This window comes from Fukomys damarensis, unplaced genomic scaffold, assembly GCF_012274545.1.
Source record: "Fukomys damarensis isolate Sample0158 unplaced genomic scaffold, DMR_v1.0_HiC HiC_scaffold_35, whole genome shotgun sequence".
In the NCBI taxonomy this organism is placed as follows: Eukaryota; Metazoa; Chordata; class Mammalia; order Rodentia; family Bathyergidae; genus Fukomys; species Fukomys damarensis.
Genome location: NW_022900947.1, coordinates 37,618,085 through 37,643,104, shown reverse-complemented (window position 1 = coordinate 37,643,104; position 25,020 = coordinate 37,618,085). Strand labels below are relative to the sequence as shown.

Below are 25,020 nucleotides of genomic sequence, written 5' to 3'. Positions count from 1 at the left end.
GTCCTGTAGGGATAAAATATTTGAGAAAAATTAAAGTGGACCATATAACCCTGATAAAATGTAGCAGTTATTTCACCAAAATACCTATCAACAAGAAAAACAACCTATGGGACAATAAAAGAATGGGACAAAATGAATATAAATAACTTCAAAGCTGAATTCACTTGTACTTTTCCAGAAAGTTCAATTTGTCTGATGCTATCCAGATTTGTGTTAAAACAACCTGTTCTTTGTATGTGTGTTTTTGGGAAAAGAAAAATTTGTTTCCTCTGTCCGAGATCTAAAGTATTTTCCTCCTCCTTCCATCCTCCCTCTTTAATTGGTAATCGTCGTATGCTGTTGATTGAACCACAGTTTATGTCTTCAATGGGTGGGTGTGCTTATGCATTCTAGCTCACCGACTGATCTAAAGTATTTTCCTCCTCCTTCCATCCTCCCTCTTTAATTGGTAATCGTCGTATGCTGTTTGATTGAACCACAGTTTATGTCTTCAATGGGTGGGTGTGCTTATGCATTCTAGCTCACCGAGGTACAGATTTTGAAGGCAGGCCTGTATTTTTTCCTCTAATACTCTGCCTTCTAATTTTCTAGTTTAAGAAAGGATGAAGCACCAGTGTACTCACTTCTCAGTTTTAATAACGTGGGATTATGGCTCATCAGAGAATGGTGTTCTCAGAACACAGATCACTTGACCTGTGAATTACCATGAATCTAGCTAGGAACAGCCAACAGGGAAATGAGGCACCACCTGGCAAAATCAAATCTATTGTTGCCAGAGAGATTATTCTGGGACAAATATAACTCAACTTCTTTTGTGCTTAGGCAGTATTTAAAATTTTGCAGCAATCTTCTGGAAGAATATCAAAGCTTGATGTTCAAATCTGATGACCCAGACCCAAGTGAAGACTTTTAAAAATTTGGCCTCATGTTTAAAGTATTAGAATTTTAGAAACACTAACTTTCCCAACAGTACTTCCAAGAATAAGTCTTCTTTCTCCTCTCAAAGTGTCTGGTGAAATTTAGGATTTACAGAGGCTTTGATCATCAGTCCTGCTAAACAAGGTAACGTCATCTTCATATCCTGTTGTTGAAAAATCTACATTCTCTAGTAACATGTAATTATTCTCACCGCCATTTGGAGAAAGGACTTTTTCCTTAGCAGTGGATGTCAGTTCACTCCAGGTAATGCTGGTGTTTTTAAAAGCATGTAGAAGGAAGATGCCATTGATAATGGTGAAGAACCCACTCAAGGTTCCGATGATATCTCCAGCTTTCATGCCATACCACTCTTGGAATAAGATGGCGGAGCAAGTCACTACCATGGATGTGAAGATCACGTAATAAATAGGAGTCACAAGAGATGCATTAAAAGTGTCCAGTGCTTTGTTGAGATAGTTAATCTGGGTTGTTACTGAAAGCACAAGTACAGCCAGCAAAATGAAGACCAGTGGATTCTTGTAAACTGGTTTCTGATCTAGTAGTTCCTTAATGGCAATTCCCAGGCCCTTGACAGAAGAAACTGAAAATGCTCCAATTAAAGAACAGATTGAAATGTAGACCAGTATATTTGTCTGTCCTTTCTTAGGAGCGACAATTAAGATCAGCACCAAGGAGATTACAGTAATGATCACAGCAAAGGAAATAAATCCTGTTAAAAAGAGAAAAGAATTACACTTTTGGAAAATGCTTATTTCCAGAAAAGATCCTGCCTTTTTGAATTTCGTTAATCATTAGATTAAGAGCAAAAATACTTTAGAAATAGAAGATTAAATTAAAAATTAATATTCTATTGTACACTTTTCATTTTATAAAAAGCTTGAAACACATCTTTTTTTTGGTACCAGGGATCAAACTCAGGACCTTGTGCTTGCCAGGTAGGCAATGTGCCACTGAGCTAAATCCCCAGCCCTGAAGACATTTAATTCTCTGGCCCTTAAAACACATCATTTGAGTCTTCCCTATATTACGAAGTCAGACAGGTACTGTCATTTTTATTTTTATTTAGGGAGAAAGTGGCAAGAATTTAACCATAAATCTTCTGCCTCTACCAGGCCTATATCTACATTTCATTCCATGGAGAGACAGAATGGGCACAAAAATAAACTCTTTCACCTTTTCAGAAGACTTGTAATAAGCAAATCTTAATGGTGTCTCACAATCTGCAGTTCAGCTTGTAAATAATATTACTGTATTATTACAACTAGCAGTTGATTAGGAGAGAAAGAGGAGCAGAATTTGAATCTTTATTTAGGCTGAATCACAGACCTGGGTCTCTCAATTTCATTTCCATTTCATGCAGAGAAGTGACTTCCTCTTCTTGTGGGGCATGGATAACCATCACAGTTGACCCCAGTATACTTAGTATGCAGCCTATTTTCCCATGAATGTTCAAGTGCTCATTTAAAAAATAGGAAGACAATATTGCACTGTGGGGAGAGAAAAAAATGAGAGCATTATGGTTCAATTATGTTTTGATTTCACAGAAGCTCAGAAGTCATACTGTGGTATTCCAGGGAGCTGACTTGAATATGCCATGTGGCACTGAAAAGCCTGGGTGAGCTGTAAACTCAGAATTATGGTCAGTCACCTCTGTCTCACTGATTTACATCTGAAGAGCTGTCATAGACACTTACCACTCCTGTCATCGTCCCAAAACCTTCTACAAGGCTCTGTTCAGTTCATTTTCAATTGTCCCCTTTCTCCTATAAAGCTAAGCAAACAAAAGATTTTTCACGTCTTACCGGCATGATAGATTAAGTATCACTATCTGAAATGCTTAGTGCCAGAAGTGTTTCAGATTTTATGAATATTTGCATACACATAATGAGATGTCTTAGAGAAGGGACCTAAATCTAAACATATAATTTATTTATGTTTCCTGTATACCTTATATATATAGCTTTATGCAATATTTTTTATTTTTGTTTTTTTAAAATTAGCCAGTAGTTTTTATTAGTTCTAGACAATAAGAAGCAAGTTGATTTATATTGGCTCTTTATGTATTTCTCTGAACAATCAATGTAGTTCTGTTACCCACTTTTTAAAAAATAAATTTTCTTGGTACAAGTTAGATATTCATTATGATCACCTTCATCATAGGGAATTTGTACCTGTACACGGTATATCTTGATTTCTCTTTCTTTCCAATCCCCTCCCCTCCTTTCAATCCCTCTTCCCTTCCTTATTTACAGAAGTTTTGTTTCCATTTCTTCCTTCTTTTTTAAATATTTTTTTCCTTTCCTTCTACTCTCCTCCCTCCTCCCTAGTTCCCCTTTCCTTTAGAACAATGTTTTCATATTTCACATTAAGTATTATATATTTTGGCCCTTATTTACATTTTGTCTTTCACACCAGAGGCAATGAGATATTTACACACGTATGTCTGACTTATTTCACTTAAGATTATAGACTCAAGGTGCATCCACATAGGTATAAATGTCTCAAATTTATCCTTCTTTGTGGCTGAGTAGTACTCCATGGTAGCCAGTTTTTCCTCAGACAAAGGACTAATATTTAGAACGTACAAAAAATTATCAAAAGTCAGACTCCCTAAATTTAAAGACCCAATCCAAAAATCTGAAATGAATAGATACTTCTTAGATGAAAAAGTACAAATGGCAAATAAATAAATTAACACAATGCTGAGATTCCATCTCACTCCAGAAAGAATGGCTGCTATCAAGAATTCAACCAACAACAAATGATGACAGGAACTCTGGGGAAAATGGAACACTTTTCCTCTGTTGATACGAATGCAGACTGTTACAACCACTGTGGAAATCAGTGATAGGAATGCAGACTGTTACAACCACTGTGGAAATCAGTGTGGAGATTCCTCAAAAAACTAAAGCTAGAGGTTCCATCTGACCCAGCTATGACCCTTCTTGGTATCTTCCCGAGAGAAGTATCATACCACAGCAATACATGTGCCCCCGTGTTTATTGTGACAGACTCTGCAATGCGCAGCAGTTTTGGTATGCCTGTTTTATTGCAATCTGTCATCCGAGTCAGGTGTGGAAGTGTGGAATTTTCTACTTGTGGCATTATGTCCACATTCAAAAATTTTCAAAATTTGGATCTTTAGATTTATAGGTGTTCAACCTGCACATTTAGAATATATGCCCATAAAAGTTTCAAACAGAAGGATATATATCTGAAGAATTACTCAGCTCAGGGCTAATAGTTGGCTAGTACATATCGGTTCACCCATACGGATTATGAAAATTTAATGGAATTTTTTTCATACTACCTTCTATTGCCCTGGTACTTCTGCATATCCAATGCTCCCAGTCCTTTGGTTGTCGTGCACTGGCCTCAGGGAGTTCTGGATTGGCACTCTCAGAGTATGTGTTACTGGTCAGATCTGAACTATTCCCCCCCAGAACTTATGTGCTGAAGGTTTAGTTCCCAGTGTAATAATGTCCAAGAGGTGGAGCCTTTGGGAAGTGATTAGATTATGATGCTACAACCTCATCAGTGGACTAATGCATTGATAGGTTCCTTAGCTAAACGAGCTACTGGGAGGAAAGTGTAGGAGGTGGGACCTACTAGGAGGAAGTATGTCACTAGGGGAATATCCCTGAAAGATGAATTTTGTTTCTGGCTTCCCTCCCTCTAGCTACTTCCTGACAGCCATAAAGAGAGCAGCTTTATCTCACCATGTACTCCTGGTCATGATATTCAGCCTTGCCAGAGTCCTAAAGCAATGGGGCCAAGACTGGTGCCATATACCTATAATCCCAGCCCTTGGGAGGCTGACACAGGAGAATCACTGTGAATTTGAGGCCAGCATGGGCTATATAGTGAGTTCAAGGCCAGCTTGAAGTACATAGCAAGACCCTAACCTCAAACAAAACAAAAGTCAGTGGGGCTCAGTGATCCAGTGCTGGAGCTTCTGCATGCCGGCCTCCTTCCTTGGATGCTCTAGTGCTCCCAGTAATGCAAGTAATGGTGCCTATTCACCCTTGAGATGTGGAGCAATCACCACGTGCTTTCTTTGTATCCTGAATTATCCTCATGCGGCTACTTGTGGGATGGTAATTTTAGAGAATAGTAAAACTATTACTGTCATGGCTTGTGTCTCGATGTCCCCCAAAGCCTCATGCAGTCATGAGCAGAGCTTTTTTGGAGGTGGCTGAATCTGGAGGGTGTGATTCATGGTGCAATGCTAGGATTAAGGGTGCTGGGATTAAGGGTGTGTGATTGCTGGTTCAGTCCACTGACTGGTTTGTCACAGCCCTAATCCTGGTAGCCTGGGTACAATATAAGGGACAGAAAGAGCATTGTATTTGCATTGTTGCTTTTGCTAACTCCTGGCTGCCATGAGCTGTTTCTCTTCTAGAGGCCTGTCTGCCAATCATGCCACCCTGCATGGATGCCAGCCGATTATGGACTGAAACCTCTACAAACTATGAGCTACATGAACCTTTCCTAGTTTAACTTTGGGTGTTGGGTATTTTGTCTCAACAATGAGAAAAGCAACTAATACAATTACTATATTATTTATTCATTTCAAAGACAAGAGTTCTATGCACTTTGTGTGTACTGACTCCTTTAATTCTCAGAAAACAAATCCCATAAAGAGGATAAATAGAAGTGAATCATAAGCTTTCTAGTAGAGGCTGATAGCAAATGGAAATGAGAAAGACAAAATGGTAGCTTAGCTACAAAATAAGACTTCATGACTTCACTGAACACATTCATTTGAGATCATAACATACATTAATTCAGAAAAATCAGTTTCGCATACTATGATCCACTTGCTATTTTTAATAGTCTTTTTGTACTAAAAGAAACTACTGGGTATCCAAACAGAAGCATTCAGCAGACAATTTAAGAATTTTAATGAAAATTGAAATTTAACCTCAACACTGTGCTTTTAAAGTTTTCTGACAGCTACAGTCATTAATCACTATGACCACAGAAGGAATTAAAAGGACTCTGGCAATTTATTTAGGAGAAGTAAAAACAAAAATAAAACTCTGCTAGGGTTCACTGAGTCACAAATACAATGCATAATTATGTTAGCAGGAAACCACATTCACTGTCATTATGTTTACATATAATTTTCTACTTCCTATTACTATTGCTATTTTTTTATAGTCTAGGAAATTTTTCAACCACTAAGCCACATCTTTAGCCCAAGGAAAAAAAATGTTTCCCCATTTTACAAATGAGGAACTAAGATGCAGTGACCTGTCCAAAGCTTTTCAGAGGTCTTAGAATTATTTTGGGTCTTCTGTGCTGTCAGAGCTCAGGTTGGTGTAGACTTTCTGTTTTAAGGGAAAACATACATATACATATACATATACATACACATACACATATACATAGAAAATAATCAGCTTTGAAAACTAGAGATTAAAAAAATGCCAGCCCCAATCACCCTCTCCTTGCCTTACCTGCCATTACTATTCTTTCGCTCAGTGGCTACTCTGTAAGGCAGGTAAGCCAAGAATAGTCTGCTTGAGGCTGAAATTTTTTATTTCTAGTTTTCAAGGCCAATAATTTTCCAGCAAGGTCTTATTTTCAGAGAACCATGGTAGCAATGTGCTTTTAATAGTTTAAGTGTACTATCATATTAAAATATCTACAGAAACCAAACTCCTTATTGCTCACCTACCTTATGAGAACACTCAAGGCGCCCAGAGGGGTGACCAAGGTGGCAGGTGCAAATGCATAAGCTGCAAAATTTGCAGCCTCTCCTGCTCCCACTAGAAAGTAAGCAGAAGTATTAATGTATATGATGAATTTACTTATTGGAAGAGAAAACCAAATGACCCTTGTAAAACAGGAGACTTTATCTCAATGACACTAAAAGGAAGGATGTGCTAGGTAATCTTAACTGCCAGCTTGATTGTGTTCAGAGAAGCCTAGAGAGGTGATTGGGTCATGAGAGTATGATACTCATCGGTGGATTAATCCACACAGATACTGATAGCTGAGTGTGCTGTAGAAGGTAGAGTTCAGTTGGACATGGGTCACTGAGGGCGAGCCTTTGGAAGATATATCTCACCATGGCAACACTTTTTCCCTGTGGTACTCTGCTTCCCTGAGCAACTTTCCTCTTCCAAGCCCTTCTGCCATGATGGGCTTCTGCTTTGGAACCAGCTAGTCATTGACTGAGCCCTCTGAAACCCTAAGCCAAATAAACTTTTCCTCACTTAAATTGTGGTATCAGCTATTATGTCCCATTGATGAAAAGTGGACAAATGATTTAACTTTTTTTTTTTAAAGAGGGTAGGAGAGGACTGATATTAAGAGATTCAGATATGCTATAATTACCTGGTGATATAATGACTAATGGTGACTGATGAATACACGTTTGAAAGGACTTTCAAGAGGGATTTTAATTACTTCACTAATAAAAACATTTTACCACTTTAATAAAATCAAGCAGAGGTAGCTTTGGAGGAAGCAAGGACCTATTTTATTTTCTCAAGAATACCTACTGTCTTGTAAATTAAACAGCAACAAAGGAATTTGTAAAATTAGAACACTTTGTAGAGATCTGGTGTCTAGGTGGGGAATAGCCTGGAATCCCCGTTAAAGTCAGGCATTTCTGAATTGCACGTGAGCTACAACTAAGTAACAGTATCTGGGCAGCTCAAGAAGATTCAAGCAGCTATTGTAAAATCATGAAGGATCCTCTACCTAATCCTTTTTGTATTTGTGAAACTCTAGAGTTCCATAAAGTAGTGTAATACAAATAATTTCTAGAGTGAGGGCTACTGTATGGGAACCAAATTGTTTTCATAGATCATAACTGGATACTTGCCTAGGGAATGTAGTATTTTGTGCTGGCAAACTACACCAAGGAAACACTGATTGTAGATAGAAAAAAGAACTCTGTTTTCCCTTTCTATGGCCATTTTGCCACCCTACCCCCAATCTATAGAGGTATGGCATATGAATAAACCATAAAACAAATCTAAAAGTGATAACAATAATTAGGAGACTGCTCTTGTAATAATCCCTAGAATTTTCTTTAAGTATTAAGGCTTTCCTGAATACTTAATATTATTTATATTCTTATCTTAAAGACAGTATTCCAGCAAAACAATGACTTCATGATTAAAATATTGCATATTTGTCACTAGATATATCTCTAATGTATGCTTTTATCTCTTTATAGTGGAATAAGCTTTTTTATGTGGTGAAAATAAAATTGCAAATGTAGTCATAAAATGTTCTTCTAATATTTTCATTCTAAAGTAAGAGTAGAGGGTGAGGAGATGAAAGTAAGATAGGAAAAAGAATCACTCAATATCTGTCTCAAATTTTCCCAGTTCTTGGCAAGTTTTATTCAAGTAAAGTATGAAAGTAGGTATGAAAGTATCTTAAGAACTGAAGGCTATGCAAATTTAAATTATTTCTATTCATCATTCTTTTAGAGCCCACCATTTATTAAGGAAAAGGTACTCAAGTTCCTTCTTACAATAAGATCTCACACATAACTGAAATATTTTCCTAGTTTTTGGAAGCTTTCAGACTTCTGACTGCAGAGGGGAATGATTTACAAGTGGTGCGAAACCACAATTTATGATGCATTTTCTTTGGAAGTTTCAGACTTGGGATTTGAGAACGTTCAGAAGAGGATAAGAGGAAACTGAAATCAGTGGAAATGGCTGAGGGAGATAACACTGTCTTCTGCATGGACGTCACATTTGCATTTAGAAAAGTGTTTTCTAATCTACAGAGTTTTCCTTAACCCCTAGAGTAAGTCTGGGAGGGAGAAGAGTGCTGATAACCTTCATTTTCTCCATTTTTTTTTTTTTCAGTGTTAACAGCCAGAGAATCCTTGCATTTATTCTTGTTTGGTCTTGGCAAGGAAAATGTACACTCTCCAGAGAAAATATATAATTAGAACAATCACAGATTCAAATTAGGAGCTGGGGAAATACAAGAAAAAAACACTTTTCTCAATCCTTACGGGAAAGAAAATATAAGGCACTTGTGATGAAATGTATCAATATCAACTTTTTTCTTTGTATTCTATGACAGTACTGAGTATACAAGTATTGCAGAAGGGAAGCATGTAATGTAATGTAATATCATGTGCTTTATGATCTTTATATCCACACAAAATTTTTAGATTTAAATTCCATTCTTATCTGAAAGAGAAATTAATGTTGAAAAATTTCATGTAACATATATATCATTTTAAAAGCAAACTCTATTCTCACTATTAAGAACTTACTTGATAGTAATCCTGCCCACCACAGCCATTCCTTGAGGTAAGAATGCCCACCTTGTCCTAGGAAAACCAATAATAAAAATTAAATTCTGAATTAGGGAAAGAAGGGTAGAAAATTGAGTACCAGGAAAGGTTCTAGATTATGTTGAAAAAGACAAGGCTCAAGTGAATAAATCTGAAGTTATTGGAGTTTTTTCAGTCATTTCCAAATATCTTTTAAAATTTACATCACCTTTGATATTTACAGAAAGTTTTTTCTTTGTATGAAAATTTAATAATTGAGTTCATTTAATTATGTCAGTCAGAGGTACAGACATTGAATATTATAAACTGAATATTTTGTATAGCCATGGTTAAAATAAAAAACCCTAGAAGTTGTAAATTACATTGATAATTAATGAGGATTTTAAAGAAAAGAAGATAGTTTGATTTAGGCAATACAAAAATAACAAACATTAGACAAGTGTACTTTACTTAGTATGTACTTACCTTGGCATAATGAATTTTCTGTCTAGTGCACTTGCTTAAAAGGACAAAAAGCTTTCCAAAAGTATTCAAAAAATTATCTACTCACTACTATCTGTGATCTGAAGGCATTGTTATGTTTGCCTTACAAAATAGACTTTTCTCAATTTTAATATACTTAACTCCCTACTTTGACTTAGATGGTTTTGTTATAATTAAACTAAATGAGATATATAAGCTGTAAAGATTATCTTTGTGAAGTAGTTAACTATGTTTATTTAGGACTATCTCCTTACAAAATTTGCAAATAATTGAATAGGAATATCAAGTTATTGGACTTTATCACTGAACAGTTAGTATTTGAGTACAAGTGTAATAACATTTACTTATGGCAACTATGTGCATTTCTTTGTTTTCATTTATAATTTTGTGAATTTATGGTTTATATCCTCAGCCTATTTTCTGTTAAATTTTCTTGATGACTGCAGTCATTCTTTGCATATTATGAAACTTAGCTGTCCTCTTTATTTCATATTTTTTCTTCTAATATGTTGTGTACTTTTTAGTTTCAGCAAAGGTATTCCATAGAAGAGCTATCTGATCTTTATCTATCTATTCCCTTTCTTTTGGTCAATCTAGATAACATCTTCTTTTATAGGGAATAGATTCTTTATCTTTATGAGAAAAGCATTAATTTAGGTTTATTACAAAAATTATTTGTTTAAGTTTAACCCTAAACCATCTGGAATTTATTTTATTGAATAGTATAATGTAGAACTCTTATATTTATCTACTTTTTTCAAACTGTCTCCATAGTTTTAAATAAATAATTCATTTTTTTTCACTGATCTGAAAAGTTACCTTAAAAAACATTTTTAATGTTATATGTATGTGGGTCCACTTATAAGTTTTTAATAATCTATTATTTTATTAGTATAATGCCAGTACTAAGCTATTTTAATATAGCCATATGGTAGGTTTTGTTTTCTAGTGGTACAAATCTCCCTCAAAAGCACAGTTTTAGAAATCTGTTTGCATAATATTTAGTAATATATTTTTCCATTTGGGACTTAGACACTTTTAAAAAGTTTTTAATGATATTATACTTGATGAAAATGTATAGGAAATTCATCAATAATAAAGGGTACGGAGGCAGAGCCAACTTGGCAACTGAAATGTCACTATAGACCTAAGTCTATAGTTATCCGTCCATTGATTTAACAATTATTTACCAGGTGCCAAACACTGGGAGGGAAGGCTCCTATCTACTATCAGTACACAAGTAGGTCTGTTGACAATAATAACATATGCACAACCCCATGTCATTCTAGGGACAATGAAGGAAACTGTTGATGCAGTGGTGGGGTGGTGGGGATACAGGTGAAGGAGAGCTGCCCAGCCAGGTGGTCAGAGGAGGCCTCTCTAGGGGAGTGGCATAGAAACCAAAGTCGGAAAGGTGGTCAGCTGAATGAAAGGCAGTGAGAAGAGAATTCCAGACACTGGAAAGACCTCAGTCTGGGAAAGAACTTGGGGTGTTCCAAGAAGGAGCGAAAAGGAGGTTGCTGGATGGGCACATAAGAGAGCCCGGAGAGGCACCAGGGGCCACGTAATGTGGGAAGTCAGAGATGTGGGTGCCACAGCTGCCTCCCATAAGGAGACAGAGGCTAAGAGAAATAGTGGATGATTATGGCTGTAGCATTTTGGACTCACAAGAGGATTGTTCTGAGGTTAGAAACTTGAATTTATTAGTGAGGTGTGTTTCTTACCTGCTCTAATAGCGCCCTTGTTGGCCAACTGCAAGAGGCCCTTCTTTTTCAGTATGAAGCTGGAGCCAATACAAATACTGGAACTTACGGCCAGTAACAAGCCCACATAAAGACCGTATTTGTTTTGTACATTTGCTGAAATGCTCACGCTGGTTATGCTGGAATTCAGGTTCTTGTAGAGGACAGACGCCAGCAGCTGTGACACATTAGTGATCTCACACCAAGCTTGGGAAGAGTTTGGGCAGACCAGAGACAGCACAGAACCTGGAGGAAGGAAAGAGAAATGTCAAGAATGCAAAGGATTAAGATGTGCTGAGTGCATGTACCAACACTCCGCTATGAATGTGATCATTATGCAGAGCAAACGTGCAGTACTAATAAAAAGAAAGAAAGAAAAAGGAATGCAAGAGACATGTACATGTGTTAATGCTTACCTGCTTACTGCAAGAAACAGACTTGAGAGGATGGTACTGAAATACTTCTAGTGTGATCAGGCAAGTCCCTAACAGACAGGCCACAGGCCTATAGATATTTTCTATTTGGTTTGTTCTTAAACATGATTTCAAATTGCTTAGTTGTAGCCATTTTAAAATGAGACATTTCACAGGCAAGTCTAGAATCCCCTTGTAAATTGGCAATATTTGAGTCTCTGTTCTGGCACAAGAGCAACCTGCTGGAGTCCTGAGGAAACTGCTTAGACCCAGCTTCTGCTCAATAATTCATCTCAATCTCCCACATCTGCTTATGCTTTTGCCTTATCAGCCTGTCTCTCAGAAAACACAGTTTTTAAAAAAGGCCACAGCAACCCCACTGGCCTATAAATTAACACGTTACAGGAAACTTAGCCTAACCCATTTGGTGGGTATGAATTCTGTGTTTCAGGAATTGTGTTTAAAGTGAGTTTAATTTTCCCTAACACATGCCCTAAGAAAGGGACTTGCCAGGTCTATTAACCTATCTTCTAAATAAAACAGAATCTAATAAAACATCAATTAAATATCGATAGGCTTTTAAAAAAGCTTTTAAATTTTCATTTAGCTATTTGCCTAGTACTGTGTTTGCAGTACATAATACTTACACTCCTTGTTTGGTACATATACACAACCCAGTGTTAATTCCTCTCTTCATCCCCTTTCCCTCCTTGCCTAAGCCTCCTTCCATCTCTCCATTCCCTTCCTCTCTGAGAAAGCTCCATCTCACTACTTCCTATTATCTATCTTTTATTCTACTCTTTATTTATATTTTGGGTTTCTCATATAAGAGAAACCATGTGATAGTTAAACTTGTATGTCTAATTTATTTCACTTAACATTATCACCTCAAAGTGATCCATTTTCCCACAAATGACTCAAAATTATCTTTCTTTCTGTTAGAGTACTCTGTAACTACCACATTTACTCCATAAATACTACGTTTATCCATGCATCCGTTGATGGATATACAGTCTACTTATCAGTAGGTCTTTTAAAGAATAAAATTCAAATAAGTATGTCACTCTATTAAACCATACCCATTATTATACTTTGGATTTTTGAGGCAAAACATCAAAATACAAAATGAAACATTTTGCACTATACAAGCAACTTTTTATAATCTCTTTGCCATTTGAACGGATATCCAAAGTGACACTGTGACTAAATGTTCTATTGTCTCATCTATTTTCCTTTTCAAAGAGGCAAATTCTCCCAATATGAGTTACTGTAATAAAAAAGTACAGAGGAAAGTTATGAAGCACAACTGTGGAATTTAATGAAAAAATGGTTTATCAAAGGAATCTGAAGAATCATATGAACAACAACAAAAAAAGACAGTTTGACCAAGTAACATCTTAGGAACAAAACTCCCAGAAGCACATCTTTATAAACATGAAGTTATCTGAATTTCTACCCCATACAATGTTAGGCAACAACCCTCAAGTTCAGGCCTGGAATTCAAATATTTCGTGACTATTATCTATCTCTAACATGAAAATGAGCCAATCTTGTTTTAGAGATGCAGAATAAATTCTGAGTTAAAACTCTAAACTATTCCAAAGAGAATTACATTCCTTCAGGGATATTTATACTCCTGGGGAATATTTAGGCAGGTTGTTTTAGTAGGAACACCTGCAAATCCTCATGCAAGCTATCCCTTAGTAATCTTCTGCCTACTGTGTACCTCATCTAAAGCCCAGGAACGGAAAATGAATATTTACATTTTTGTCAGTAAAAATTTCGTTTGTGCTCACCCCGGAGAAAACATCTGACCCGACTTCCTCGTGGATTTGACAGCTGCATTCGTGTCATTTACTATGCAGTTAACATAGCCATTCCAAAACTTCATCTCTGGAATCGGGGTGGGTGGACCTCATTCCAGAGAAACAGTATGCTTTCTAAGCAGATGACCCAGCAAAATGTTTCCAACATTTCAGGGGGTGCAGAATCTGTGTCGCACTTTCCAAGTTCTCCTTGTAAGTGGCGACATTCATGCTGTGAGTTTTATGACAGGAAAAATAATAAAACTTCCGTCTAGTTGTCGACCTTAGAACTGAAACTGTTTTATGTTTCGGGAGCGGGTCCGGGAGGAGTCTACACGAGATATGACGGGGTGCGGTGGGGCTGTCGGCCCAGTGGGTGTGGACTGGTGTGGGGCAAGGGGCAGAGACTGTTGACGTGAGTGTGTGGGCGGAGTTCAGAGGGTCTCAGAGGAAGCAATCTGAGCTATCTCACATCAGAGCTGATTTCTCAAGATCCGAGCAAGCACAGTAATTCTGCAGGGAGTTTAATCCCGACTTGAGTCAACATATCGAGAGAGAAGGGAGAGCAGGGACAAGGGGAAAAAATGAGAACCAAGACCTGTCATGTAAAGGTACAAGATCCCAGTGATGAATGGAACTGTACTGTATACCTAAAATGTACCAATAAACTCAATGAGCGGAAAAAAAGAGAAAGTCTATTGCATTCTTTGTTTATGATTTTAATAAACATCGTCACTATCCCTCTAAAGTGACTGTACCGATTTATACTCTCAGCAGAAGCCTGTATAACTTCTTTGATGTTATTTTTTCTAAATATTAATAGGAAATATGTGTCACTTTTAAAGAAAAATAATTCAATATAGTATACACCAGTACATCATTCAATTTAAGAAATAAAACATTGCCCCTCAAAGATAAAAAACTATTCTGATTTTCTCGTTAACATTTTTTTGCTTTAAAAAGAAATGACTTCCTGTTTGATTATACCTTTAAATAATAACGTCGCCGGCTAACATTGGAGTCAAACAGAGTATATTCTTTGGTGACTTGCTCGCTTTTGAGGTTCACCAGTGTTGATGAATGTGGAGTGGAGCCAGGGTTCATTTTTGTTCCCCACTCTCCTACAGCATTTACTATATGATTACCCCACAATTAATTTTTCTGTTATAGTTGGTGCACATTTAGGTAATTGTGGTGTTTCTGCTTATATGCAGCCCTGCTACGTTAAAGCATATAAAATTAGAAGGTTAACACACACATGCCCTTAAAATTTGAAAACAAAGTTAGATGTTCTGTAGGATTATATACTACTTTTCCCCCCCTTAAACTCTATACTGTGTATGATCATGGGCCAGTTGAATAATCATGGTTTTAGTTTCCTCACCTCTAACATGAAGGAGTCTGACTCAGTGATTATAAAGATGTCTTTAATCTTACATAATTCTGTGGTTTGATCATGAAGTATGTTTGCTCCCAGAGTTGTTTATAATCCTACTGGGCCATATATGCGCTAATGGATTAGTTTTAAACTCACAGGCACTGATAACTAGAAGACGTCTTATTTTCTAATTTTTTGGGCTTTTTTCCATTCATTAATTTTATCAGTACATCTTACACATACAATATGCTGACATTCATTCTTGGTAATTTGTGCCTTTACATAATATATCTTGGTTCTTTTTCTTTAAAAAGCAATTCCCCTGCCCTCCCTTCACCCCCTCCACCTCTCCCTATTTACAAAGACTTTATTTCCATTTTTTCTCTTTCTCATATTTATTCCTTTTCCCTCCCACTTCCCCTTCCCCTTTGGACCTTTTCTTCCTTTTTCAGATTATACATTTTGACCTTTATTTATACTTTCAGTTTCTCACACCAGAGAAACTATTCAGTATTTACACGCATGTCCTATTTATTTCACTTAAGAGTATTACCTCAATGTGTATCCATTTAGCTATACATTCACTGGAGGAAAGATAGCCTCTTTAATAAATGGTGCTGGAAAAATTGGGTTTCAACTTCCCAAAGGTAAAAACTAGACCTATATCTCTTACCATGGCACTAAACTAAAATCAAAATGGATTAAAGATCTAAATATTAAAACAGAAACACTAAACCAGCTGGAAGAGAGGTTAGGTGGAACTCTTAAAGACATTGGCATGGGAAAAGATTTCATGAACAAAACCTCATTTGTATGTGAACTAGCACAAAGAATCAACAAGTGGGATGTCTTCTTATTAAAAAGCTTCTGCACAGCAAGAGAAACCACCAATAGTGTGAAGAGATAACCCACAATGTGGGAAAAAATTTTTACCAGCTGTTCCTCAGACAAAGGTCTACTATCTAGACTATATAAAGAACTTAAAAAAAAAAAATCAGACCTCCCAACTTTTTTGGCTTTTTGAGACATTGTTTTACTATATAGTTCAGATGGATCTTAAAGTCATTACAACTCACTTGTAGCAATCTTCCTGCCTCAGCCTCCTCAGTACTGGAATTATAGGAGTGTGCCACCATGCCTGGTATTCAGAAGACTTTTTAAAAAAAATTGATGCCAAGATTTTAAGTGACCACCAAAGTTATATAACTGCCAGGATCAAGAGGGCCAATTTCTGGGACAGGATTTTATTTTAGAAAATTATAAATTTATTTTAGAAATTATCAATTTATTTTATAAATTATAAATTTAAAATATAACTAAAGGTGGTCAAAATGGTTATATACAAAGATGAAACTTTTTCTAAAATGCTGTTTGTCTATAGAAAACAATAAATTGGCCAGTTTATTACATAGAATAGGATATCTGTGAATTGCATGAGTCTATACTTTTAATCACTGAAAGATATTTCCAGTTTGAGGAAATCTTTGTCTATCTGTACTCCTGTGTTAGGTTTGTTATCAGCATTGCAAAAAGGAACTTTAAAAGTTAGATTTCTTTCGTTTAGAGATAAGCCACTTCTCCAGGCTTCCTCTTATTGAGCACATAACCAACACCCACTCCTCTCTTTGCCAGGATGAAATGACAGAGTATGTGAGTGCCAGTCCCAAAAGACTAGCGCCTGGTTTCCTTTCCACAAGAAAGGACTGTCTCTCTGCACTGTCTCTCTGTGCTCCCTCCCTTCTGTTCCTTCTATAAAAGACCCTTGCCCACCTTTACATAGGAAGATGGTGATTTGAGACAAATAGGCCCCTTCATCTCCCTGTAGTAAGCTTTGAATAAATCCTTTTTCCTTTTTCCCAAAATACATGACCTTCTTTGATGTGGTCAGTGGTGAGCAAATGAATCCAAGGGTATAAATCCAAGCGTATAAATCAGTTTCATTACTTAGCAAGTATTCACTTATCTTTCTCCTTATGGGCAGAGTATTCTTCCTCTGCGATAGTCTGGATGTCGAATGGTTCTAAGTACATGTGTCAAAAGCTTTGTCCCCAGGGAGGTGATGTTGGGAGACGTTGGAACCTTTAAGAGGTGAGGCCCCGTGGGAGGCCTTTGAATCACTGACACCATTTTCTCAAAGTAGTCTTCGAGATCACAGCGTTTCTCTTCCTCCCTACTTTCTCACAACAAGCTGAGCAGCTTTGCCCTGTCATGTGCCTCTCCAAAGTGGTGCTGGCGTGGAACCTCCGAAACTGTGAACCTATAGTGCCTCTCTTTGTGAGTTATCTCGGATGCTTTGTTCCAGTGATGGAAAGCTGCTAATACACCCCTCGATGTTGGGCTGGAAGTGATGTGGTGGCCGGTGGTACCTCAGCAGTGGTGATAGAGCTTCAAATTGCTTGTGCGGCTGGCTTTAGTTTCTTATACCTCTTCAATTCCCCGAGGAGCAGCTGTCCCTTCAGCTGAGTCTAGAAAGAAAACGCCCAGGAAAAAAAGAGAAGGCCTGTGCACATGCCATAGGAGGGATCCAACCCAGGTGGACATGCGGCCCTAAGCAGAGAACCCTAGGGGAACGTAGTCTAGATCAGTCAGCCCTCAGCTGACCTAAAGCCACATGAGCAAGAGTACACGCTACTTCTACCTATTCTTACTGACAGAGGGGAAATATGAATGAAATCTCCGAAGTTTACTCCAATTTATTCTCTAAACATCTTCCAGTGTGAATAAGATCGTCACTTCCTTGCTTAATCCTGCCCGCCCCTACCATCGTTTTTCATCCCAGTTATAACAAATCTCATTTTCTACCTAACCTTAAATTTCAAAACTTTCCAGCTCAGAAACTTGGTCTTCTCTGACATTATAGTGCCTTACGTTTCCTCTCATCCCTTAAACCAGTCATTTTTTCATTCATCTAATCAAAATATGAGTGTCTGCTATCTATCATGTGTGTTTTGGAAGCTGAGGATACAATAACAAATACAGCAAAATTCCTGCTGTCATATATGCTAGAAGAGGGAGACAAAAAAAAAAAAAGAAAAATAACTGCATAGAATTAGGTGTAAAAGCATCTCTGCTAGGTGTAAAATCAAAAGCCCTGAGGCAGGAATGTGACTGAGAGGTGAAAGGAAGTGTGACCAGGCAGGGGTTAAAAGCACTAGAGTCACAGAAGGAGATGGTATGACATCTGGTCAAAGAGCAGAGCAGCAGGGGAGCAAGACCAGGTTAAATGAGCCTTTAGAAATGCAGGTCCTATCTAGTCATTTTTTCCTTCCAAAATTCTATACCAGCTTCCCTTTTCATCCCCCACTAGTCTCCTGCAGTCCTGCAGTCTCCTGCCTTCAGCTATCTGTCTAATTTTCTTCTCTACTGTTGTTTTTTTCTTCTCTTCCTTAATAGGCTAAGTTCCTTCTCAACTTATACTGTAGTTTTTAAAGCCTTCTTGGTTTTGAAATGACATCTCCTGGTCAAATTGCCCAGTTTCATACTCCCAGTCAAATACATTTCTTCTCACAGCTTAGTTATGTTCTTATAACACGGTATATTCATATATTTACATCATTGCTTTGCTCAAAGTAGCTGTTGAACACTTACCCCACAAGGCGCTACATTAGCTGTTCATTTGTTCAGCACCTAGCCCATTCTTACTGAGCATTTCCTCTGTGCGAATCCTGTTCTAAGAATTGGTGAGATAATGATCAGTAAGACAGGTGATCAGGCCTCTGTTCCTATGAAGCTGACAGTTTTAGAGAACAGCAAACAGGAAGAAGAGGAGTAGAAGCGGAAGGAGAAATCACTTAGATTCCCTTGGAGTGGAATAAGGGTAGAAACTAATCTAGAGTCAGTTTGAAACAGAATGAGAAGTAGCTTGAAGCAAATTTGGATATCAAGTCATAGGAGAAATATTTACATATAAACTCTGATGTAACTGGCTAAAGTACTCATTATTCCAATTAATCATAATAAGACCGAGTATATACTGTTGATTTTTTTTTAAAAAAATTGTCTCTTCAGGGTCTGGGGACTTAGATCAGTGGTTCCACTGCCTGCCTCACAACCACAAGGACCAGAGTTTGATCCCTGGTACCAAAAAACAAACAAAACAGAACAAAAACTTTCTCTCTGGTGTGAGAAACTGAAAGTTTAAAGAAGAACCAAAACGTGTAATAGATAACGAGAAATAGGAAGAAATTATTCAAAAGGAAAGGGGAACTAGAGGGGGGGGGAAGGGGAATAGAAGGAAGGGAAAAGAATAAAAAGATGAGAAGAGAAGGAAGGAATGGAACAAAACTTTGTAAATGAGGAGGAGAAGAGGGTTGGAAGCGAGGGGAGGGGGTTGGGAAAAAAAAAGATGGATCAAGATCTACCATGTACAGGCACACATTCCCTATGATGAAGGTGATCATTAGATGTATCCAAACTGTACCATGAAAAGTAATTGTAAAAAAGTGAAACCTCCTCTCTAAACCAGATCTTTCCTGTCAGTAGAGAACCAAGAAGGACTGCTGGCCATCTAATTTCCTCCGCTGCTCTCATTTCCATACTTTATAATTTCTATATTAGTGATGTACTCAATTGTTAGAGATGAAACCATCTCAAAATAAAAACAAGTTTAAAAATTAAAGATGCAGGAAAGGAATTTAAGGAATATGGCAACATGCTTGCATTTATATCAAGGATTTTCCAAACAGGTGTGTATGGTTTATATTAAATAATGGATTCAGCAATATGTTGTTTTTAATATAATTTTTAGTGGAAAATTTTTTATTACTTTTAGGCACTTCTTCATTTCAGCACTTAGGAAATCTTCAGAAGCCAAATAAACATTTGTGCTTTTGATTTTCTTGCAGAAATCTGGAGGAAACACTTTGGTGCATCAGATAGGCAGCTAAAGTTTACACAGAAAATGCAGCCTCCCCTGATGATAAAAGTTGTGTTCCTTTGGTGGGATTCTTGAGAACATCTGATATGGATGTTGTTTAAGAATCAATCCTCAGTATCCTGAAAAGGTATATACCATCGCATCTAAGAGGCCATAGGATGGGTTGGGAACTGTCTTCCCTCTGATTGTTACAGCAAAACATTACTATTTGCGAAAATTAAACAACAGTTACTCCTCGTGGTTGTGGAGGCTTGAAGTCTGAGATCAGCATGCCCACAGGTTTGGGTTCTTGGTGACAGATATTGACTTCCTGTGATTTTTGTGTCATGGGAAGAAAACTGGATATTTAGCTATTTGGCCTCTTTTTTTAAAAAGACACAATAGGTTAACTATCCCTCATCCAAATATCCAAAATTAAACAAAATGGAAACTTTTGGGGGAAACTCCTGAAGTGGTAAATTCTACACTATGAAACTTGGTTTTATGTATAGTTATTTTCAATCTTGTATGAAACTACTTTGAGACAATGTGTATAAAGTATAGATGAAATCTACATGAACTTCTTTAGACTTGGGTCCCACCTGCAAGATAACTCATTATGTACCCATAAATACTCCCAAATCCCCAAAACTCTGAAATCTGAAACTCTTCTCATCCCAAGTATTTTGGATAAGGGTTACTCAACCTATAATCCTGTCATGTGGGCTCTACCCTCATGACCTAATTACTACTCAAGGCCCCACCCCCAAATACCATCACATTGGGAACAGAACTTCAACTGATGCCTTTTGGAAGGACACCATTCAGTCCATTGCGGGTCTTTACAGGAGAAATAAAGGCCCAAGTAGTTTTGTGCTTGGGTCTGTCATTAACTACAAAACTATTTAATTATCCGTATCTGTAAAATGGAGATAATTTTCTGGTAATTCAGAATTTTATTATGTATGAAGATAAACTGATACTTCTTTTTGTGAACCAGTTTTGAAATTTTAAGATTATATACGTGGATAATCCATAAAACAGGTTCAGCCAAGTTTTTATTTTCTTCCTCTCAAAAACAGACCTCCCATCCCACCAAAGAAAACTGAAAAATTGGATTCTTCACCTTCACTTGCTCTCTTCAACCTGAAACCAAGTCAGAACTCTCAAGACCAGAACACATGTGTCCTTTCTGCAGCCCAGTCTTTCTGTCCCTTGTTTCCTTCCTAACCCTCTATAGTCCCTGGCACAAAAATCATTCAGATTTACAGGTGGTGGTTAGATTTGTTACATTATAATTTCATTGTACCACATTTTCATGTCATCCATTCCTATTGGCTGTTGGACTCCGTGTGAGATTTGAGAATACATACAATAATATTGAAAATATAAATTTAAAGACCTTCATGTATATTTAAATTTTGGAGACAGTGTTGGATTAGGAGGCCTTTTGATGTGTCCATAGTTTTAAGGCTCAAAATGAAAGGAGATTAAATTTCTTCCTCATGGAAGTCCAGCTGGAATGTTCTATACTCAGTTCTCACGATTGGCTCCTTGTCACTTTGGTCTCAGCTGAAACATCACATTCTGTAAGTGGCTTTCTTTGAGTACCAATCTAAGTATTCCCAACACCTTCACTACTTACCTGTGACACTATTATTGTAATAATCTTTTAAATTGGCTTGCTTCTTGCATATTTTCTGCCATCTGGACAGTAAGCTGCATGAGAGCAGGAACCTAGTCTTAGAGTCTAGGATAAGACTGTCTTCCAAAACCATCCCTTCCAGCTCCTAGGCCAATGCCTGGTTCATGAGACTTTTTTGTTTTTGTTTTAGAAGGAATGAATAAAAGAACTGAGCCTTTGTTTACATGTTAGGCTCTCGGCTGTGCTTCCTACGTAATGCCCTCTGCACCTACCCCTCACAGCCTTACACAGTAGGATCAGTTCCCATTTCATAGATGGAGAAAGCTCACAAAAACTAAATTGGAACTGGGAAGACTGATGCTAGAGCCTAATCTTTTCCTGTTACTGAACATATGGATTTTAATTTCTCTTGTTTTTCCCACCTGTATTTCCATGTAACTAAGCACTACAATTAATCACAGGTTTTAAGGATTGAGCGTGAATTTTTCTTAGTGGAACTGTTTTGCAAGAGCAAAACAGGAAACATATCCAAAGTTCAAACCTGTTGGTGTGAGTCAAACACCCTCCTTACTTACAGATCCTTAAGTAAACAAGGGTGGATGTATTAGTAACAGTCTTATTCACTGGTTTAGGAATTATTTTTAAAAGGACACACTACTTACTATCTAGGAAATAATTCTAGATCCAGCTGTCTTAGTAACTACCAATCTCAAATTTGGAATAGTTTGTGAATTGTGCAGGTGTGTTTTCTGTGTGTGTGTGTGTGTGTGTGTGTGTGTGTGTGTGTGGTGTGTACATGTGTACCCGGGAACCTTCTCTTTCTGCTAGCATAGTTTTATAGTACTTTTAACGAGTTCACTGTTTTTTTTTTAACTTCCCCCCTCTAGGAATAAGCTGAAAGAGCCAAAAGGCGTGAAACTCGAGGAAGGTGCCAGCAACTTTGCGAGGTCATAGCTTTTTACCTTTCTTCTTACTGCCCTCTTGGTCTTTACAGGTAGACCAGAAATGGGCTTGGCCACCGTGAAAAGCATCATTTTAGTTAACACACACCTTTCCCGCGCTGCCCTCCCATCTTTTGTTTGTGTTTTGAGCCAGGTGCCTTTTGTGTGGAGACTGCAGATGGCCGGTTAGCCCTGTGGACCCTAGGGTGAAGGGCAAGGGGCTGGGTCCAGAGATTTTACAGGCTCAGGTGAGCGCTGTAAACTCCAGCCTCTCAAGCGTTGAAAATAATCAACAAAAGCAAAGGTACTCAGCTCCACGTTTCCTCTCTTGCCTGCAAGTGACTGCGCACGGAGTCATTCCGCGTGGGACCCTGGTGGAGCCACTGAGGGTCCCCAGCCACGCCCTGTGCCCATGGGAGACGCTCAGGTGGGACTTGGGGGTCTTCGCACTGCGTCCTGAGTTTCCTCGCCACAGACCCGGCACGCTGTCATTTACATGAGTGGACCTCGGGGACAGACAGGGAGTCTCGTGTGCCTCGTTCCACTCAGGTCCCGCAAAGCCCAGAATGTCGTGGGCTCCAATAACTGTTGATCGGCTGCAGGACTGCGGATCGAGGGGCTGAGAGAGAATGATGACCTGAACCCCAGCAGTAGGGTCGGTACCCCGGTACCGCCCACCTGGCCTCCCCGCCTCCAGGTCCCTCCGGGTTCGCGTGACTCTCACCTTCTCGGCAGGGCTCTCCGGGCGGCAGCCTCACCTGTCCCCCCATGGCCCGGAGACGGGGCTTCCCGGGCGCAGCGCTGGTTCCTCACCCACCTGGACCTAGTGCCTCCATGGACCCGCGCAGGGGCAGAGCTGCGGGGGCCGCGCCCCGAGAGCTGGGGCGGAGGGCGGGGCCTCAGCGCGAGCCACGCCCCCTAGGCCCGGGTTCCGGGTCCTGGGCTGGGCGAGCTGGGGCTTTAACCGCAGCCTCTGGTCCTGGGAGCGGAGACCGCTGAGGCTGGAGCTCAGGAAGTCCAGAGGCACAGACAGAACTCACAGGAGAAGGGAGCGGCGCCTGTCGGGGCCTGGAGCTCGCCCAGGCCATTCCGAGGGAGTCAGTAGAGTGGAAACAGTGCTGAGGGCCCCTTCTGAAGGCTCCCGGGTCGAAAGGTCTCCATCGCTGGGCGCTGAGCGACCTGCTGGCTTTGGAAGCCTTCCGCTGCCTACGCAGATACCCATGCTGACGTTCATTCGGGTAGTTTTAGAACAGACTTTGCCCTTTTGTGCTGTTATCAGGTCCCCCGCGGCCCCTCCACTCTCCCAGCATCCACTGTCACCTGTTTCCAGCCAGCGGGCCACTCCCTCACAGATTCCTCCCATTTATTTGAAATAAACTTTTAAAAAAAGGGAACAGCAGAGCCCAAATCGAAAAGACCTATTCCCGCAAAATTATATTAGCTAACGTTTTGATTCATTGCATTTCATAGCACGGTTTGTTAAGCCGTAGTTCACAGGGATCTGAGGGACAGTGAGGGTACTTGCTGCTGATACCCTCAGCTGGGAGGACGGGGTGTCTCTGTCCTCTGGTGTCAGCACTGAGGAAAACAGTCTTATCTGCTCTCCTTGCTTCTGCTGCTGTAGTCATGAGTGGCTACTAACTTTATTGCCTAAGAGTTTCATTGCAGAGGCTTCAGTCTTGCTTTTCTAGTTTAGTCAGATGAGAGAATACTTACAAATAAATTAGTCAACCTAACAAGGCAAGATACACGCTTTTACAAGGCGCTGATGTTTTGAAGGAGGAAAGGATTGGGGAACAGAATATGTGAAAGTAGAGAGATTTATTTTGGATAAATAGCCTTAAAACTTAGGCTTCTATTTAAAGATTTTCTTTTACATTTTTTCCTAGTTTTAAAATTTGTATTTGTTTGCAGTACATAATGTTCACATTCCTAGTGTAGAAATAGTCCATGTACATAACGTGTCTTGGTCGAAGCCTGCTTATTAAAGTAAGTACAAGAAAATATGAAAGTTATGCATTCATTTATTCCAGTGAATGCTTGTGAGACACTGACACACACAATTCTTTGTTTTCCCAATCTCTCTTCCAAAAGCCTGTAGTTGGTGTTTTTCCATCTCATCAAACTGCAACCTTCTCTTTAACTACTTTAAACCAAAAAAATCTAGAGCTGTCCTTGATTCCACTCTCATTCACACTCCACATCCAATCAACAAATATTATCGCCTCTGTCTTAAAAGTACATCCAAATTCCAAGCCTTCCTCACCACCGCCACTTCTCCTATCCTGGTCTGAACCTCTGTCTCTTCTCACTAAATTACCTTAACGTACTTCTAATGTCCTCTACATGATCTGTCTTCTCAGACCTTGACTCCTTAACTCTATTGTCTGTGCATCTTCTAGTTTAGCCACACTGGCTTTTCTTTGAGCATCCAACACAATCCTGTCTTTGGACATGTTGTTCTTCTGCTAGGTAGACTCTTCCCCAGGAAGTGGACATGGCTAACTCGGTCACTGTATTTAAGTCTCCATCACTGAG

The 25,020-nt window shown here is 38.7% G+C and overlaps 1 protein-coding gene across 2 annotated transcripts; it reads right to left on the bottom strand.

Annotated features, from left to right (window-relative positions):
- Positions 1-413: 413 nt before the first annotated feature.
- Positions 414-23,353, bottom strand: Nipal1 (NIPA like domain containing 1). Of its 2 annotated transcripts, none has more exons than XM_010640201.2 (6): positions 23,207-23,353; positions 11,428-11,691; positions 9,200-9,256; positions 6,623-6,713; positions 2,266-2,426; positions 414-1,648 (listed from the first exon to the last, which is right to left on the bottom strand). In XM_010640201.2, the coding sequence occupies exons 1-6, from the start codon at positions 23,250-23,252 to the stop codon at positions 1,020-1,022; spliced, it is 1,248 nt and encodes a 415-aa protein (XP_010638503.1). In that variant the 5' UTR covers positions 23,253-23,353; the 3' UTR covers positions 414-1,019. The 2 variants fall into 2 exon arrangements, with proteins under 2 accessions (XP_010638503.1, XP_010638502.1); XM_010640200.2 differs by lacking the exon at positions 23,207-23,353 and adding an exon at positions 13,655-14,258.
- Between the last annotated feature and the right edge of the window lie 1,667 nt (positions 23,354-25,020).

Excerpts from the sequence above, each read along its gene's own strand:
- Nipal1 (XM_010640200.2), bottom strand. The coding sequence starts at position 13,712 with ATGACACGAATGCAGCTGTCAAATCCACGAGGAAGTCGGGTCAGATGT. Across the intron at positions 11,692-13,654 it reads GGTCAGATGTTTTCTCCGGG|GTTCTGTGCTGTCTCTGGTC; the intron begins GTGAGCACAAAC and ends TCCTTCCTCCAG. Across the intron at positions 9,257-11,427 it reads CAAGGGCGCTATTAGAGCAG|GACAAGGTGGGCATTCTTAC; the intron begins GTAAGAAACACA and ends TGGTTTTCCTAG.